At 54.3% G+C, this 18,748-nt stretch overlaps 1 protein-coding gene across 1 annotated transcript; it reads left to right on the top strand.

Moving 5' to 3' along the window:
- Nucleotides 1-8,479: 8,479 nt before the first annotated feature.
- PKDCC (protein kinase domain containing, cytoplasmic) lies at nucleotides 8,480-17,876 on the top strand. Its single transcript, XM_068977636.1, has 7 exons — nucleotides 8,480-9,118; nucleotides 13,136-13,258; nucleotides 13,890-14,161; nucleotides 14,835-14,914; nucleotides 15,149-15,256; nucleotides 16,802-16,975; nucleotides 17,185-17,876. Exons 1-7 carry the CDS (start codon nucleotides 8,480-8,482, stop codon nucleotides 17,268-17,270), a joined length of 1,482 nt encoding a protein of 493 aa, XP_068833737.1. The 3' UTR covers nucleotides 17,271-17,876.
- The last annotated feature ends 872 nt before the right edge of the window (nucleotides 17,877-18,748 follow it).

Raw genomic sequence — 18,748 nt, 5'->3', positions numbered from 1 at the left:
GGAAGAGCCTGGACTGGGGAGGATGTCAGTGAAGAAATAAAAGGGCAAATCTAAGAGATTTTTTTTTTAAGCACAGGATTAAGTTTGAGTTTGGAAGCATGGAAGAGACTGAGATGTCTTGGAGCCTACTGGTGCAGAAATGAGACAGCCACCAAGGGAAGTGTGTGGGAGGAAGGAGATGATGAACTCATGGGGTCTTAGGGAGTCTGCACATAGCATCTTTCAGAAGGGTTACTTCTGCAGGTGGGGTTGGAGGGGCGGGCAAGGTGGCTTTCACATCTTAAGATAGATAATCTCTTTTAATGGAGGGATTTTGTGTAATTTTTATTTCCTTTTTGTGCTTTTTGGAATTTTTCAACTAATTATTTTAATTCTGTGCAGACTCCAAGAGTCTCGTTAACCCTTTATAAACCATCTACCCCAGAAGCAAGGAGGAGAGAGTGATTTACAGCAGCAATCCCCAATCCCTTTGGCACCAGGGACAAGTTTCATGGAAGACAATTTTTCCAGGGACTGGGGTGGAGTAGGGTGATGCTTTCAGGATGATTCAAGCACATTACATTCATTGTGCACTTTATTTCTACTATGATTACATGAGTTCCACTTCAGATCATTAGTCATTAGACCCTGGAGGGTGGGGACCCCTGATTTACAGAGTCTGCTGGGGTCTCTGAAAAACAGTTCATAGGGGTTTCCTCTTGCCTCCCGAGTCTGTGGTTTTTCCTATGGGTGGATAGAGGATCCCCCTCCTTCCCTCCTCTCTGCCCTCTGCTTCTGTCCTTTAAAGCCTCAAACATCATCAGATGACCATCTTTGAAGCAATTTGCAGCACTGAGCTTGGAAAGGCTGACCTTGGGATTTTTAAAGCTGAAATGAGCCCAGCCCAGACCATAAAGTTAACAACGGACACAGGACGGAAGATGGAAGTGAACAGCTCTGCTGTCAGAGGCATCTGTGTCCAAATCCTCGCTCTGCCACAAGTTACCTAACTGCTCTATACATCAATTTTCTCATCTCGAAAATTGGAGATAATAATAGTATTTATCTCCAAGAGGTATTAAGTGGATTAAATGATGATGAAAGGCATTTAATGAGTGCACTCTATCATTAGAATTAATAAGAACAATAAAATAATAAATCTTTATGACCAAACATTATTGCTTGCAGGCAGAAATCACCTTAATGCATTTCCATCTTGGTTCCCACTGGTGGCATTTGCTTGCCTCTCCGCTGCTTCCTTTGACAGGAAATTTTTTTTTTCTTCCCCAACTAGCAAAGAACAGAGAGAAGATCTGAAGCAGGGTCCCAGTTGCTGCTTCCTGATTTCACAGTGGTCCACAGTGGTCCACTCTCCACTTTGCGATTTGTGTGACATTTGACAGATTCCTTCGCCTCATGAGCCTCGATTCCCCCATCTATAAAACGGGTGTGGTAACACAGACCTCACAGTATGTGTTAAGAAGTTAGATGGTTCCTGGCATACAACAGGCATTCAGAACATGATAACTCTCCATCAGGGTTCCGGCAGGGGGCCAGCTCTTCTCTGCCCAAACCCTCCACAGCCCCCTGTGTCCCTGATGGCCTGATGTGAATCTTTGCAATTACATGGTAAAGTCCTCAGGGCAGAGGCAGGGCCAAGGCCTCTTTAACTGTGAGGAACAGTCTTCTTCCTAGGCCTGGGTCCAGGCCAGCCTCTGGGGCAGCTGGGAAAGACGGAGAGAGTTGTCAGTCTTCTGGAGGTCCAGAACCAGAAGCACAAACTCAACAGCCCCTCTTTCTCCTTTTTCTCTCTACTCTCCAAACCACAGCCCTGAGGCTGCTTGAAAAGAACTGGCTCTTTCTATTTGACATGGCCTGGGAGAAGAGCTGCCCCATTGGCTCAGCGTGCATTCGGCTTAGTCAGAGAAGGTGTTATTTGTTAGATTGGATCACCTGCCCCCTATGCTCCCATTCCCATCCCTCTCCCCTGCAAAAGCCTCTGGACAAAGACAAAGGCCTCCCCTCTACCACCCCTCCCACCAGAGTCCACTCATGACCCATTGATCCAGTGGCCAGCTCTTCATTCCTCTCCCTCCCTCTGTATCTGCCCAGGGAACAGAGACCCTAGAGTCAGCCCTCACTGTTCTCCCTCCCTCAATAAGTCTACCACACAATCCTTTTTTTTTTTTTTTTTACTGTATATCAATAAAATTTTATTTATTTATACACATTGCTATTTGATGGAGAAGGCAATGGCACCCCACTCCAGTACTCTTGCCTGGAAAATCCCATGAATGGAGGAGCCTGGTAGGCTATAGTCTATGGGGTTGCTAGGAGACGGAAGTGACTGAGTGACTTCACTTTCACTTTTCACTTTCATGCATTGGAGAAAGAAATGGCACCCCACTCCAGTGTTCTTGCCTGGAGAATCCCAGGGATGGGGGAGCCTGGTGGGCTGCCGTCTATGGGGTTGCACAGAGTCGGACACGACTGAAACGACTTAGCAGCAGCGGCAGCATTGCTATTTGAAGTTCCCATAATTTTCTGTGTCACACAAAATTTTTTTAATTGGAGAATGATTAGTTTACAACGTTGTGTTGGTTTCTGCTGTACAACAATGTGAAAATCAGCATACATACATCCCTTTCCTCTTGAGCCTGCCTCCCAGCCCCATCCCACCCCTCTATGTTGTCACAGAGCACTAGGCTGAGCTCCCTATAGCAGCTTCCCATAGCAGCTTCCCACTAGCTGTCTGTTTTACAGAGTCATGTATACACATCAGTGCTACTCTCTCAGTTCACCCCACCCTCTCTTCCCCTCACTGTGTCCGTAAGTCCATTCTCTACATAAGACACAATCTTGATTCCGTCCTGGCTCCGAGGCTAAGGCTCTAAACAGGTACCTCTCGATCTTGTCTGTCCTCAGCTCCACCGAGTCCCAGATCCTCCAATCAATGGAACCAGCGAAGGAAGAGAACACATGGTCCAGACATCCAGGAAAAAGAAAGAGAAGCTGTCATAGAGCACCTCTCTGGGCTGATAGGTGAGGCTAAGCAGGAGGGAGGAGGGTGGAGGGGAGAGGCCGGCTCAGGGACCAGAGAGCTAGAGGTCCAGACAGAGACCGGCCCGGGCAAGGAGAGCTCTGAACCCAGAGGGCCTTTTCATTTCTGGAGTTCTGGAGGGCCTCATCCTCCGACAGGGTCATGGAGCCAAAACGGCTCATGTTCCCATCTTGAGACCCACAGAGAGGACCTAAGCTCTTTTCCAGAAACGGGTGGAAAGATCTCTCCTGAACCATGGCTTTCTGTCTCTTGCCTCTGTCTTTGTCTGACTACCCTCAGGATTCAGGAGGGGTTTTGCCTTTGTCTCTGTCTTTCTGCATCCTTATCTATCTTCTCTCCTCTCCTATCTCTTTCTCTCTGCCCCCATCTCTGTCTCACATCATTTCTTGGGGACTCTGCCTTGGGGCTCCCGCTCTCCAGTGTGTAGGAAACCTGACCCTCATCATCTGTTTTTTATATTTTGGAAACGTCAGCTTCACTTCCTACCTGAGGGAAGTGGGGGTGGGGGCGCAGGCTGCCTGCCTCCACCCCTTTCCTCCCCCCTCCTCATTTTCTGGGCCGTCCCCTCCCCCCGCTCCTGCCCCAGGGAGGACAGACCCGGCTTTCCCTATGCTCGGTCACTGTGGCACCAAGAATCAAGCCTTGATTCATGTTCCTCCCTCTGCAGCTCACCGCAGGGTGGCAGTGGGGGCAATGAGGCCTCTTCTGATCGACCGCTGCTTTGCTGATTTGGGAAAAAGTGAAAATTCCAGACACAGAGAGAGCCCCAGGAGGCTGAGAGATTTCACCAGTGGAAACCAGGAGGGAAAGTATCTAAAGTCATTTTTCCCTCTAGGCAGTTATGGTTAGTTGTCTAACATGTTGTCCCAGATGTTTATTTGTTCAATATTATCATTAATACTAGCTATGCTGCTGCTAAGTTGCTTCAGTCATGTCCGACTCTGTGCAACCCCATAGACGGCAACCCACCAGGCTCCCCCATCCCTGGGATTCTCCAGGCAAGAACACTGGAGTGGGGTGCCATTTCCTTCTCCAATGCATGAAACTGAAAAATGAAAGTGAAGTCGTTCAGTCATGCCCGACTTGTAGCAACCCCATAGACTGCAGCCCACCAGGCTCTTCTCCGCATGGGATTTTCCAGGCAAGAGTACTGGAGTGGGGTGCATTGCCTTCTCCAATACTAGCTATAGATTACTCATATCAAGGACTAAGCCTGTGCCAGGCACTTCAAATGTCTCTGCATTTCATCACTTGACAACTTTACATGGTAGGTACTAGTATTGTCTCCCATTTTCTTCATGAAAAAATTAATACACAGAGAGATTAACTAATTCACCCGAAGTAACTCAGTTAATGAAATTTGAACCCAGGTTTCTTGGTTTCTTGTAGCCCCAAGCTCTTTGGTCTACATCAAGGTTTTCAAGACCTGAGAAATGTGTTTTGTACATTTCCTTTTAAAGAAAATAAATCCACAGAACTCTAAAAATAGGCCTTCAAGGTCTCAGGGACCCAAGTATCCCATGTGAAGAAGCAGTGTCTGTGACTCACTATTTTCTGGGAGGCCTTGATGAACCAGCTAGCAGCTAGCAAAGATGATGTAGAAACGCTGAGTACTGAGTATTAAAGTTGCTTCAGTCGTGTCCAGATCTTTGTGACCCTAAGGACTGTAGCCCTCCAGGCTCTTCCATCCATGGGATTCTCCATGCAAGAATACTGGAGTGGGTTGCCTTGCCCTCCTGCAGGGGATCTTCCTGACCCAGGGACTGAACCCATGTCTCCTGAGTCTCTTGCATCGCAGGCAGATGCTTAACTGCTGAACCACTGAGGAAGCCAGTGGGTAAGGCTACAAATGGGCCTTTCAGGAAAAGGAACTGGGAGGGCCACAGGGGAAAACACTAATGACGGCTCCAAGTCAGGAGCCAGTGCAGGCAACAGGTCAAGGCAATCTGGTTCTGTGCAGGGAAATGAAAAGAGGAGAACTGGGCCAGGCAGAGGGCTGGAGCCAGCTCCCAAAGACCTGAAGGTCCAGTTCAGTTTCTCCTCCAGGTTTCTGAGCTGGAGAGTGACATTCCAAAAGAAGTATTTGAGACCTGGGCTGGAGGGAGAAGGCAGACAATCAAGAGGACGGAGGAGAGGATGATGTTCCTATCCTGGCAGCCTAAGAAAATCTGACAAAGCATGCAGAAAGACATGTATTTTGAAGACATTTCCAAAGAAATGTAGTATTTTGGAGTTTGGACCATCTGCCTCCTCCCTAAGGATTGCTATCCAAGTTAGTGTTTGGATGGGGTGAGGGTATGATAAGTAGAGGGAGTGGCTGGAAAACATGGTGTGTCTGAAGCACTGAGCTCTTGAACAGGCAGACACAGCACCACCACCGTGGCCCTGAGTAAGAGGTGGAGGAGAGCCCCAGTGCTCTGAGCTGCCTGCGGGCCTGAGAACTAGCTGGGGAGGCTCAGGCTACCGGCCTTGCTAGGTCTTCGGGGCAGGGAAGATAGTGTAAATCTGGATCCTGAACAAGAGTTTTAGGTCTTTTTCAGTTCTTTGAAATGATGATTCTACTGCTTGGGTGGCAAAGAAAAAAAGAAAGCAAACAAGCACATTTCGGTTAAGAAGTCAAGAAACTGCCAATTCAGAAACTAATCTGTTTGAAACGTTCAACCTCTTTTTTTCAGAGGCCAAAAACCTATTTCCATCAAAGATTGTATATGTCTGTATGTCTGCGAGCCAGCGAGGGAGACCGAGTGAGTGTGAGAACGAGAACTGAAATGCCTTTGTTCCTGTGTGTGAGGTCACTGTCCGTGGGCTCACGCGTGTGCATTGTATGTATGTACATTCGGGCCTTTTCTCAGGCCCTGTGTGCACTGAACTTTCAAACCATAACAGAAACACTGAAGCTTGGCAAAGATATCACAGGAATAATTATCTAATTTCAGACCATGTTATTATAATACCTACATGATGTGTAACGAACTTAACAATGTTCATGTTATATTCACCAACTCTGAGTTAGAGATTCAACAATGCCAAGCCCTACCTAGGAGGTTTCTCCAAGATCCTAGAGCACAACAGGCCCCAAAGAAAGCTCTTTAAAGAACATTCCCCCTATAATGCCTTCCCCATGGATCAGGAGGTTGGGCTAATAGATCCCAAGAGTTCTCTGGAAGGGAGGCAGAGCCTTGGGATGGCAACTCTGTCCTCTCAGAATCCCCAGTCCTCCCCAGCAGAGGAGCCCCTGAGACTAGTAATGTGTTAGTGGCTCAGTTGTGTCCGACTCTTTGGGACCCCATGGACTGTAGCCCACCAGGCTCCTCTGTCCATGGGGATTCTCCAGGCAAGAATACTGGAATGGGTTGCCATTCCCTTCTCCAGGGGATCTTCCCAACCCAGGGTTCAAACCCCAGTCTCCTGCATTGTAGGTGGATTCTTTACTGTCTGAGCCACTGGAGTAAAGAAATGTCCATACTGGGGTCACAGAGGAAGAGCGGTTTCCCCTGACTCAGATGTGGGCCAGGAGGCCTCAGGATCTGCAAGGCTCCCCTCTTCCCTAGGGAGCGGGATTGGACTGTGGCTGAGTGTGAGGGGAATGTTTGCTGTTTGCTGCTGCTCCCTGTTGACTTTAGCCAGTAGCTCTGTTTACAAACCCAGGTTGGTTTTCCCAGCACAGTTAATTAGACCAAAGACATCTGGTGTGAGGGCTGGGGAGGGCATCTGCTCAGAGCCTTCCCCCACACCCAGCAGCCAAGGGACAGGGCAGGGCAGAGCAGCTAAACAGGACCAGACCAGACTCTACCAAACCCAAGGTCCCCAGGAGAATGGAGGCTTCTCTCACTCTGCCCTTTCCATGCTTGCTAAATTAGACTGGACCCCAAATCTCCCAGTCTTAGGGGGCCCTAGGAGTCAGGGCTGGATACCCCTACATCAGTGGGATCACAGGCTGGTGATCAAGGATTCAGAGCTGTCCTCTGCCCTTCCAGGTCCAAAAGAACCGGCCAGAGATTTCTGTCTTTCTCATCACAGAGATTGCATTCAAAACTCTTCAGCTTCCTGGAGGAAAGATTTTCTAGGTCCTCCACCTCCTCCTGCCTCCTCTCGAGCTAATCTGACACTGCGAGGAAGAAAGCGATTAACCAGGAAAGGACCAGGGGGGCAGGATGGTGCCCAAGAGGGTTGGGGGGATCTAGGTGGACAGTTTCAGGGCGCTGAGGAAGCGGAGGACCGCGAGGGGGAGGGGCGGCGGCTTATCTCTCCCAGGAGGGGGGAGCTCACTCCAAACAACTAATGCGCTGGCGTGTGAAAGCTCCTCAATTAGCGCTAATGATGCAATCAGGGAGGGAGAAGGAGGGACGAGAAGTTCTGCTGGAGTCAGCACCTACTTACACACATGGTACACACTCCCTTCCTCGGACACAGTGGCCCCTTCAGACACTAATGCAACACGCTCCAGAGACAATCAGGACCACGCATGTCCGTGGATACAAGTGCTGTTTGTACAAATTACTAGCACGAATAAAGTTCGTGATCCGCGGCTAACGTCTGGTCTGCGGGAATCCCCGGGGCAGGGGTTCGATGTGGGGCTTTAGGGACAAGGAAAATCAGAGAGATTTTGTAGGGGCGATGGAATAGGGCAGCTCCTGATTTTTCTTCGGATCCCAGAGTTCCCGTCCTACGGGCGCTCGCAGGTGCCAGCCCCTGAGCGCCCGCCTCCCCATTCCCGGCCCCCGAATCCGCGACTAAGCGATGAGCAGCGTCCCCCGCGTGAGGCGGGCCCCACGCCCCTTCCCCGCGCCCAGCCAGCCTCACGGCCCCGGGTCCCAGGGAGGGCGCACCCCGGACCCAGCTGCTCGTCCCTTCCGGAACCAGTTACCCGCCGGCCTCGCCCTCCGTCTGCTCCCCCACCCTGCCCCGCCGGCTCAGTTGACCGCCTCCCGGGCCCGTTATCTGGCCGCCCCAGCCCCGTTATCCGCCCTCGCTCTGGGTCCGATCCCCCTGGCTCGTTCCGGGGCCGCCGCCGCCGCCTCCCTTTCTCCCCCGGCCCGCGATCCCGGGCTGGGCAGGGCCGGAGCCGCTTCTCAGGCCCGGACGGCCGCGGGAGGAGGTCCCGCTGTCAGTCAGCGGGGAAGGCCGGGCCGGCCGGAGGGGGCGGCGCCGGGGACGGGCTCGGGCCGGGAGCTGGGAGGCGGAGGCGGAGGGGGCGGGGGCGGGGGCGGGGGCGGCCCCGGGCCTTATAAGCGGCGGGGGCAGGGCGAGAGGGAGGCAAGTGTCAGGCCGATGTGCCGCCCGCGAGGGGCCGGGGCCGGGGTCGGGGCCGCCGGGGCCATGCGCGTGGGCTGGGAAGGGGGCCGGCGGAGCGCAGAGCGGAGCCGCCTCGGAGCCTGAGCCTCCCGGGGCCGCGGCCGGGGAGCCGCGCGGGGCCGGCCGGCCGGGGGGAGGGGAGCGATGCGGCGCCGGCGGGCGGCGGTGGCCGCGGGTTTCTGCGCCTCCTTCCTGCTGGGCTCGGTCCTCAACGTGCTCTTCGCACCGGGCTCGGAGCCTCCACGGCCCGGCCAGTCCCCCGGGCCCTCGCCAGCCCCGGGCCCGGGCCGTCGCGGGGGCCGCGGGGAGCTGGCCCGGCAGATTCGAGCGCGCTACGAGGAGGTGCAGCGCTATTCCCGCGGGGGCCCCGGGCCCGGGGCCGGCCGGCCGGAGCGGCGGCGCCTTATGGACCTGGCTCCGGGCGGTCCGGGCCTGCAGCGTCCCCGGCCCCCGCGGGCCCGGCCCCTGCCCGACGGCGCTCCGGGCTGGCCCCCGGCTCCCGGCCCGGGCTCCCCTGGTCTGGGCCCGCGCCTGGGCTGCGCCGCGCTCCGCAACGTGTCCGGCGCTCAGTACTTGGGCTCCGGCTACACCAAGGCCGTGTACCGGGTCCGCCTGCCTGGCGGCGCGGCGGTGGCGCTCAAGGCGGTGGACTTCAGCGGCCACGATCTGGGCAGCTGCGTGCGCGAGTTCGGGGCGCGGAGGGGCTGCTATCGACTGGCGGCCCATAAGCTGCTCAAAGAGATGGTGCTGCTGGAGCGGCTGCGGCATCCCAACGTGCTGCAGGTACGAGGGTGCGGGTGCGGGCTGAGGGTGCTGGCTGGACGTGCCCAGGTCCGGTCTCTGGCTAGAAGAGAACCCTTGTTTTTACACATAAAGAAGCGGAGCCCCGGTGACTGTGCCAGGTTAAACTGGGGGACAGAACCCGGTCCATGACAGCTCCCCTCTACGCCACCCTGCTTCTCACTCCTGGGTGGCTGTCCGGAGAGACTCCCGGGTTCCTCAGCTTCCACACCAAGGCAGATCAGGATAGAGGGTTCCCAAACTCTGGATGGGAATTGGGGTCCGTTTGGACTTAGGACCCTGCTTCTGGCTGGAGCTGGGGTGTTGAGCACCAGGGAAATGACCCCACACCGAGACGCTGAACAGAGCTCACCCCTGAGTTAGGGGCACAGCTGCAGTTCACTTTCTTGATGGAATCTGAACCCCACTTCTCTCAACTTCCAAATAGTGACTTGTCTGAATTTGAAGGTGGGATGGCACAGCAAATGTGGTTGGGAAGAGCTAGAAAAAGACCAGGTTTGATTCCCAAGAATATCTGCTACCCCACCCAGAAGCCACTGGAAGAACTGGAGGGGATTGGATAGTAGGCCACAAAATGCATAGCCCTTCCTTGAGGAGACCCTGGGTCTCAAAGTAGGCTTTGGGGAAGCCTTTGGGTCCTAGCTCAATGCTTGGGGGACAGGCTGAGGGTCTGAGAGTCACATTACCTGAGCAAATGTGGCCAAGAGACTGGAGGATTGAGAAGGCCAGATGCCCAGGTTCCTACTAAATGGGACACTGTCTCTCCCATTCACTGGGGAGCAGAGAGGAAAGATGAGACCCCACCTTGTCCCCTCCAGGCTAGACTGAGAGAGTGGGCCTCTCACAGTCCCAGCACTGCCCTAACACACCCACTTCCTCCTCTCCCCCAGCTCTCCTCCGTCCTTGAGTCAGTCCTGGGATTAGACAAACCCTTCCCTTTGCACATGTCTGAGCAGAGGGGAATCCCTGACTGCTCCTGGCCCAGTGAACACAGGGTGTGTGCAGGCTCCCCAGCTGAGGAACCATGCCCACACCTTCCACCTCCCAGCCCACTCACATGAACCTTTCTGCACCCGGGAGAATTGAGCAAAAACCCAGGAGTCCCTCCCTCCTTTCCTCGGGAGTGAGATGGACCCCAGGTCTGGGCATCACAGAATAGTAGAGAGAAGTCAGAGAGCTACTGACACCACTGCTGGCTCCCAGGCTATCCCAGCCCTGATCAGACACATGTTGACTGGGTCCTGAGTTCTGAACTGGTGGCAGGTCAGGCAGAGCCAGCAGCTGTGGGTGGCTTGCCTGGTGGCATAGCTGACTCTGGAGCTGCAGGGAGTGAGCAGCTGGATACGTGGCCATTCTAACTGGGAGGATCTAGTTCTCTTCCCTTCCCCGGGGCTCCTGGGAACTTTTTGGAAACTGGGGTGTTGGTCAGATTCCGGGGCAGTGGGGAAGGTCTTGAGTGTGTTAGCAGGATATTGAGTGTTAGTTAATTGACTCAAGACCCCTCTCCCTTACGACAGATTGGAGGTTTGCTGTGCTCTCCTGTCTCTTAAGGAACTCCTCCTGCCCTCTCTTACCCCACGCAGACTTCAACAGGAGCATCAGCTAACCACCCCCTCGTATATCACAGAATGGTCCTCCACTTTAATGTCAGGCCCCCACCACAATGCTGGAGGTGTCCAAAAAAAAAAATTATAACTGGTTTTCACTCAGTCCCTCTCTAGACCAAGACTGGTTGGCTGTGTGGCTCTTACAGGGTGGGAGATTGGGGTGAGCTGCCCTAAGACACAAGTGTTACAAGATGGGGAGGGTCCCAGGTCCTTTCTGTCAGGGGAGAGGTGGAAAGCTACCCTTACTTACAGGAAGATAGAGGAGGCTTGGGGTGAATTTAGGGATGGCTTTGGTGGGTGTCTCGTCCCCAGACCCCCAGGCTAGTATCCCTCTGGCTTCTTCAGCAGAGTCACCTCTGCCTCCAAAGAGGGTCTTCTACCTGGGGGTCTTCTTGTTCAGGAGGCTTCCATTCGGGTGTGCAGGGAACTAGAAATAATGTTGTTTTAATACCTTTTAATCATTTAAAATTTCAAAATTGTTCAACTGTTTGCTGAACCAGGGAGGAGCCAGAGAGTGCTTCCCGCTCCCCGAGGCTCCCTCCCTCTCTCTGGCAGCCCCAGAGTTGGCACTGTGAGTGTTAAAACAGCAAAGGCCCAGGACAGTTTGTTCCACTGGGCACTTCCCAGAGCTTGCTCTGGTCTCCGGGACTGCCCGGGCGGGATGTCTCCATCCATCTTCTGTGACCCCTCCCCAGCCCACCTCTGACACACACACAACACACGCACACACACACACTCCCTCACGTGATAGATGCCTCTATACCCCAGGGTCAAAGGGCACAAGGGTCCCCCCTCCCCTGCACCTCTGTCGTTCTGGGGCCACCGGCCTCAGCTGGGGGCCCAGGCCTGCCTGGGCCCTGATTCTGGCCCTGCCAGAATGTATTTCTTCTCCCAGAGGAACAAAAGATGCGACTGAAATGCTCAGCCTCAAGCTTCCTGGGGGGGTTAATGGTGTCTTTTTATTTTTTCCTGAGGGGTGTTGATTAATACCTCGTTAACAGCGCATTTAACGACCTCCGGGTGTTTAATAACCTTCAGAAGTTTCCCACAAAGGCTCAGACTCTGGGCAAGAAAATGAGAACCAGGCTCCAGGGCTGCTCCTTTTACCTCCCCCTACCGCTGCCCCCTTTGGGATCTGGGGCCTCCCCGGGCTGATGTGGGGTGGGGAGGAAAGAAGAGGGGAGAAGAGGGCACCTGGGATCTCCCGCATCCCTCAAGTCGCCACCCTAGTGATCTGAGATGTGCCTTCCCTCATGCCAGCGGGACTGAGGTAGCTGGCTCCAGGGATGGGGGTGCTGAAAGGTCCCTACTGGGATGGAAGGGAGAGTGTAGGGGCCCAGGAGTGGAACCTCGAAGGGTGAAAGCTGCAGGGACATGTAGCCCAGGGGGTTGGCTCTGCTGGTACCCACCCCACCCCCACCCCCATCGCTCAGCTCTCCCTTCCTACTCTTGACCCGACAACTTGGCCTTTGTGTTCCTGCCCCACAGGGTGCTGGGTGTTTTGAGCACCAGCTGATCCCTTAGCTGATGTGCAGCGAGGTGGGAAAGGCGGGAACAAGCAGGGCTCTCCATGGATCCTGGTTTAGGTGTCAGTGACAAAGTCAGGCTGTGTTTCCCAGAAGCCCCTGGCCAGCTGAACTGTACAAAGCCCCTCCCCCAGATCCTATGGAGTGGAAAGGCCCTTGTGACCATGCCCTCGAACAGTGACCTTCCCGAGGAACTCACGACTACCCCAGCTGATATGGGTCATCCCCGCCCCCACCAACTATGCAAAGAACACCCAAGGGTATGAACCCTGGATTCTTTTTGTACTGATCAACACTTGTTACAAATCTTCAGGGAGATTGCTTTCCCTACAGAAAAACAAGAGCAAAGGAAAAATGAAGGTGCCTATAAGTGGAAATGACGAAGCAAAGACAAGGATTAGAACGGGAGGAGGTTCAATAACCATTTGTTGGTTTGCCAGTTAGCAAATGGTACTCTTGGAAAGAACAAGGTTGTGGAATCAGAGTGACATATATTTAAATCCTAGCTCCTGCATTTCTTAACTGTGTGACCTTGTGGAGGTAATTTAACCTCTCTGAGTTGGTTTCCTCACATGGGAATTGGAGATACTAATAGTACCAACTATGCCCTTTTAGGTTATTCTAAGAATTGAGTTATGCATGTAAAACATTTAGCACAGTGCCTGGCACATGGTGCTCAGACCTGCCCATTTACCTGAGTGGCCAGAGGTAAGGGGCTGCTAGAACAGTGGGCTAGAGCGCAGGCTTCCCAGGCAGAGTTGCTATTCTCTTCTTAGGGCTGAGAGGGTGGGGGCATCTGACAACCCAGCCCTTCCTCGTCCCTATCCCCACCCTGTGACCTCATGACCCGCCTGGGCCTCTTTCAGCTCTATGGCTACTGCTACCAGGACAGTGAGGACATCCCAGACACCCTGACCACCATCACGGAGCTGGGCGCCCCTGTGGAGATGATCCAGCTGCTGCAGACTTCCTGGGAGGATCGCTTCCGAGTGAGCAGGGAGGAGGGCCAGTTGGCCTTGGGCTTCTGGCTGGGATGGTTCTCCCTTAGAAGGTCAGCCCTCCAGAGCAGCTTGGACTCCTCCTTAGTTGAGGGAGGGAGGGTGGGAGGGATGCCGAGAAGTTGACTCAGCCATCAGCCAAAGGGTTAAAAAAAAAAAAAAAAAAGGCAGAGAGGATCCTGGTTTTGTACTCCTGTTTCACACACACACACACACACACACACACACACACACACACACACACACCCGCTCAGCCTGGCTGCAGGAGGGCCAGTGTCCTATATCTAGAAAGATCTTAAGGTCATCTTGACCTGCCCTCTATTTGCATGCACTGGACAGAACCCACACTGAGATGCAACTTCAGGGAGGAGTCCCCAGATTTCCCTTGCCCATTTCCCTGCTTTCTCCATGCTACCCTCAGGGTCAGGCCAACCATGGGGTCGTAGAAAATCACTGATTTGCTCCGCAAGGTCCCAGGCCTCAGCCCTTAGTGAACACTCGAGCCTTTAAGAGAAAGGCAACCCCCCCAGCTCAGTCCAGAGCCTCAGAGGAGGGCACCCTGGAGCCCCCAGGCTCCCCTCCCTGGAGGAAAGCAGTGAGCAGTTCGGTGTCTGCCCCTCAGATCTGCCTGAGCCTGGGCCGCCTCCTCCACCACCTGGCCCACTCCCCGCTGGGCTCGGTCACTCTGCTGGACTTCCGCCCCCGACAGTTTGTGCTGGTGGATGGGGAGCTGAAGGTGACAGATCTGGATGACGCCCGTGTGGAGGAGACGCCGTGTACAGGCAACGCCGACTGCATACTCGAGTTCCCGGCCAGGAACTTCACCCTGCCTTGCTCTGCCCAGGGCTGGTGCGAGGCCATGAATGAGAAACGCAACCTCTACAATGCCTACAGGTGACCTCCACCCCCACTCAGGAGGACCCTCGAGAGGCCCCAGGGGGCATGGCAGGGAGGGGAGCTCACACGGGGTCCAAGAGACCAGCCAGGGCGGGAGACTGCCATGACCAGTGGAGTGGCAGGGGCAGAGAAAGGCTGCCCCACGTCCAGAAGGGAACAGGCAGGCTCCTGACATGAAGCTAAAAATAGTCAGCTCCAGGGAGAATCCGGGTTGGGGGGTGGCAGCTGGAGGCTTCTTAAAATAGTGCCAGACTCAGCCTAGGGCTGGTGGGAGGGCCCTGCCCCTTCCTCCCCAGGCCCTTCACTTGTGGAAGCTCCTCGGAGAGCCAAGCCATGGAAGTTGGTTCTGACACAGGTCAACCTGGGGGATAATGTGGGGCTGAGGGGTGGACAAGTCCCCAGAGTGGATGGGGAAAACACACCTCAGACTTCAGTTTGGTGTGAAGTTACTTGTGGCCTTAGCATCTGCTCAGACCCCAACAGGGCACATGCTTAATTGACTCCTTATGCTGAACCGACTCCTAGGCACCCTCTGGGGCTATATGGGTGAGATGGTTAGCCCAAGGGATCAGGCTCCCTAGCGAGATTGGGGTTCTGTCCCAAGTTGGGGTAGAGGAAGGCTATGTCCCCACAGGCTGGACCTTGAGCCCCTGATTTCTCTCGGCCCCAGGTTTTTCTTCACATACCTCCTGCCCCATAGTGCCCCGCCTTCACTCCGGCCCCTGCTGGACAGCATCGTCAATGCCACAGGTGAGCACTGCCTCCCATCACCTTGTCCCCCATGCCTCCAGCAAGCGTGGGAACAAGAATGGCCCAGGATGGCACACAGTCCAGAAACATCACTTCCCAAAATAGATTCTGTGGCAAACCCCCGCCCAAGTCCTCTGGTCATCAGGGCCCAGGCTCCAGAGTTGGGGTGGATGGAGGTGGGGAGGGAGAGGTAGGCGCCCAGGTGCCCTCTTAGAGCCCCACTGCGCTCTGCAGGAGAGCTTGCCTGGGGGGCGGACGAGACCCTGGCCCAGCTGGAGAAGGTGCTGCACCTGTACCGGAGCGGGCAGTATCTGCAGAACTCCACTGCAGGCAGCCAAGCCGGTGAGTGGCCCCTGTAGGGATTCAGGGGCAGGGAAGGTGGGGAGCGGTTCCAGGAGAGTGATCCCCCAAGTTGGAAAGTGGCTCAACCTCCCTTTGAGACTCACTTGGAGTGATGCAGAGAGACTGCTTGGCCTTCACTCAGAGATCTTCCCTCTGACTGAGCTAGAACAACTATGTACGTGTGCATTATTCGCTCACTCGTATCCGACTCTTTGCAACCCTGTGGACTGTAGCTCACCAGGCTCCTCTGTCCATATGATTCTCCAGACATGAATCCTGGAGTAATTTCCATTTCCTTCTCCGGGGGATCTTCCCAACCCAGGGATCAAAGTTGGTCTTCGGCATTGCAGGCAGATTCTTTACCATCCGAGCCACCAGGGAGGCCCAAGAATAACTATAATTCTGCCTTGAACTGGAGGTTGGGCTCTGACACCCCTTCTCTGGGTGGCTGCAAAGCTCGTTCTGTATTGTGTACAGAATTGCTGTACTTTCAGCAAGTTATTTACACCTTGAGCCTCACTTTCCTCATCTGTGAATTGGGTTCAGTATTACCTGCCTCACGAAATTCTTCCGGGGCGTAAATGATAGGCGAAATGTGTGAAAGCAGTTAACTCGTTTCCTCTTACACAGCTGGAACACAGTTTGTGTTTACTTCTCTTTCCTTCCTCACCCTTCTGGGGCTAGGAGGATGGCTGGAGGTGGAGAGGGCTCCACCTGATACCAGTTAAGAAGCCCCCGAGCAGGGAGAGAATTCCAGTCACGACTTGCAGGCTGTGCGGTCCCTCCGCTGAGGCCCTGGGGTTTAGCATGGTTGGCAGGGGGCGAGGGATGGGCAGCATCCGTATTCAAGGAGCTCTGGCCAGTCTTAGGGGTGGGGGAGCACTCGTTAGCCCTGTAAATAAAGTTTAACGAGGTGAACAATGGCTGGCTCTGTCCCCGAGGACTCCGTTTATGGGGCTATAAATCACAGCCTGCTCTGGACTTTGGTCTAGTCCCTGTAGAAGAAGGAGGCAGGAAGGCGGGGTGGCCAAGGCCCACTGCATTATCAGTCCGGAGCTGGGGCTCCCCAGGCAGCAGGAAAAACTCGGATGAACAGGAGGCCTGCAGTGAAGCAGCTTCCGGATTGAGTTTTCAGAGCCTCTGGGGGCTCTTTCTGTGAAATGGGAAGATTTCATATTCTTCCGCCAGCCTCTGCCCCAAACACTCAAGTTGTGGATTCCCAAATGGTAATTTTTTGTGTTTCGCATTCATCTGCATGCCTCTGAACTTCAGAAACTCATGACTGACCACCCCCTACCCAAGAAGCTGGCCTAACCTCTCTCCCCAAGGCCAGAAGGAAATGGGACCAAGGGCAGCAGGAAGCTCTTGCTCCTCAAAGTGTGGTCTGCAGACCGGCAGTTCCGGAAGCTGGTTGGAAATGCCAGTTCCCTGGTCCCACCCCAGACCTTCAGAATCAGAATCTGCATTTTAACAAGATTCCTGAAGATTCACATGCACACTGAAGTTTGGGAAGCCCAGCTTTAAATGTCCGTCTCCAACCCACAGAGTACCAACGCCTCCCCGACAGTACTATCCCCCAGGAGGACTACCGATGCTGGCCATCCTACCACCACGGAGGCTGCCTCCTTTCCGTGTTCAGCCTGGCCGAGGCCGTGGACATCTGTGAGAACCATGCGCAGTGCCAGGCCTTTGTGGTCACCAACCAGACCACCTGGACAGGTGAGCTAGGGGGAAAGGACATCCTGAGGGAGGTGACCAGACTCCCCAGAAGAGACTGACGAGTAGTGGTGGTCCCCCATCAGAAGCCAGAAACAATGAGAAGACAAGGAGGCGGAGGGGATAAGACAAGTGTCCTTGTGTTAGGGAGAGTGGCCCTCCCTCCAGGGAGAGAAACATCCAGTCCTGTTACCTCTCACTTCTGCCTCCAGGTCGGCAACTGGTCTTTTTCAAGACAGGATGGAGCCACGTGGTCCCTGATCCCAGCAAGACCACATATGTGAGGGCCTCTGGCTGAGCCATCTGCAGGCTCCGCTGACCATCCCCGCCAGCTGGGCTTGCCCGTGACTTGCCCTAGCAGCACTGCATGTCACATGGGCACCCCTGCAGAGCAAGCTGACAGCCCAGACAGACCGAGGTGACCAGGACAACGTGCAATAATGCCAAATGTTAAAAATGTGAGTTTACCAGTCTAGGTCTGGGACTGCTGGCTCCAGAGCCGAGAATCGGGGGGGAGGGAGCTGACTGCCCCTTCCACTGTCTCGGCTGCCAGTAGGGCCCAGGCTGGTCTCCCCACTGGGGGCTCTGCCCCTCAGTGGGGACAGTTCCATGGGCAGCCCCATCACTGTGTGTAGTGTGAGAATGTAGCCAGAGCCCCTGCTGCCGGTGCTGCTGCGCGTGCCATGGGCCAGCAGGGGCCGCGAGGGGACAATCGGTCATGGAGCACGGTCTCTTAGCCAAGCTCCTGAGTGGAGACTTGAAGAGATGCTCCAAGATGTGGGCGATTCTGTACCCCAGGGCGGCTGCCTCTGGGAACCCAACAGGGGGCGCCTGCCAGCCAGCCCAGGGGCACAGACAGAGGCGCACACAGGTATGAGCCAAGTCGTGGGTTGAGGGGCAAGTAGCAGTTTGAGCCAGGACCTGGGGTGGGGGTGGGGCCGGGGCCTTTCTGCCTCATTTGCTTTCAGTGAAAGCCGCAAAGCAGCCAAAACCAGCCTCTCCCCCCTCCTGGAGTTTGTATATCCAGAAGCTTTTGTACTTCTTGTTCATTAAAATGTTTATTTTTGTAAAAAAAAAATAAAATCAATTAATAAAATGACATTTCACGGCAAGGACTGACCTCCCCAGTCACAGTTTCTTGGCCTGACTTACTCGTGCTCATTTATGTCCCTGGTGTATGTCTGGGAGTTGGGGGAGGAGCGGTGTGTGACAAAGAAGTGAAATCTCCATGGCAGACACTGAAGTGTGCAAAATGTGTTTTCAAGCCCTAGTCGCATGGCTTCCATCTCCCTCCTTGGTCCTCCACATCCTTGTCCTAACCAAAGACATGAGGAACCCCTTCCCCTAACAAAGTTGAAATTTTAATACCCATTGGCTTCTAATATAGAAAGCTGTTACCCAAAGGACTCATGCCCTAATGGTGGGATGTCAGCCATGCCAGGGGATCCCGAGCAGTCTCCAGTCTGGTTGGCTTTGCCTTGGTGGAGGGGTTGGTCCCGGCCATTATCACCACATGGTAATGCACACTTTCTTTTTCAGAGCCTTTCTTTTCGAGCAAGAGATAAATATATGGAAGGTGGGGAGACAGCAAAGTCCATGGAAAGCCCAGCCCCTTCTTCATGGGTTTTGAGAGGGAGAGTCTAACAGGGCAAGGCCCAAGTACATGGAGGCCCAGAGTGAAAAGGGTCTGAGGCCAGAGAGGGCCCCAGCATGGATACAAGTCATCTTTCTTTTTTTTTTTAATAGTAATTATTTTTTAAAGTTGTGTGATTCTGT

The sequence above is a fragment of the Capricornis sumatraensis genome, chromosome 1 (genome assembly GCF_032405125.1).
Source record: "Capricornis sumatraensis isolate serow.1 chromosome 1, serow.2, whole genome shotgun sequence".
NCBI classification, from domain to species: domain Eukaryota; kingdom Metazoa; phylum Chordata; class Mammalia; order Artiodactyla; family Bovidae; genus Capricornis; species Capricornis sumatraensis.
Note: the sequence above shows the minus strand (reverse complement) of the source record. Positions and strands in the feature narration are given on the sequence as shown.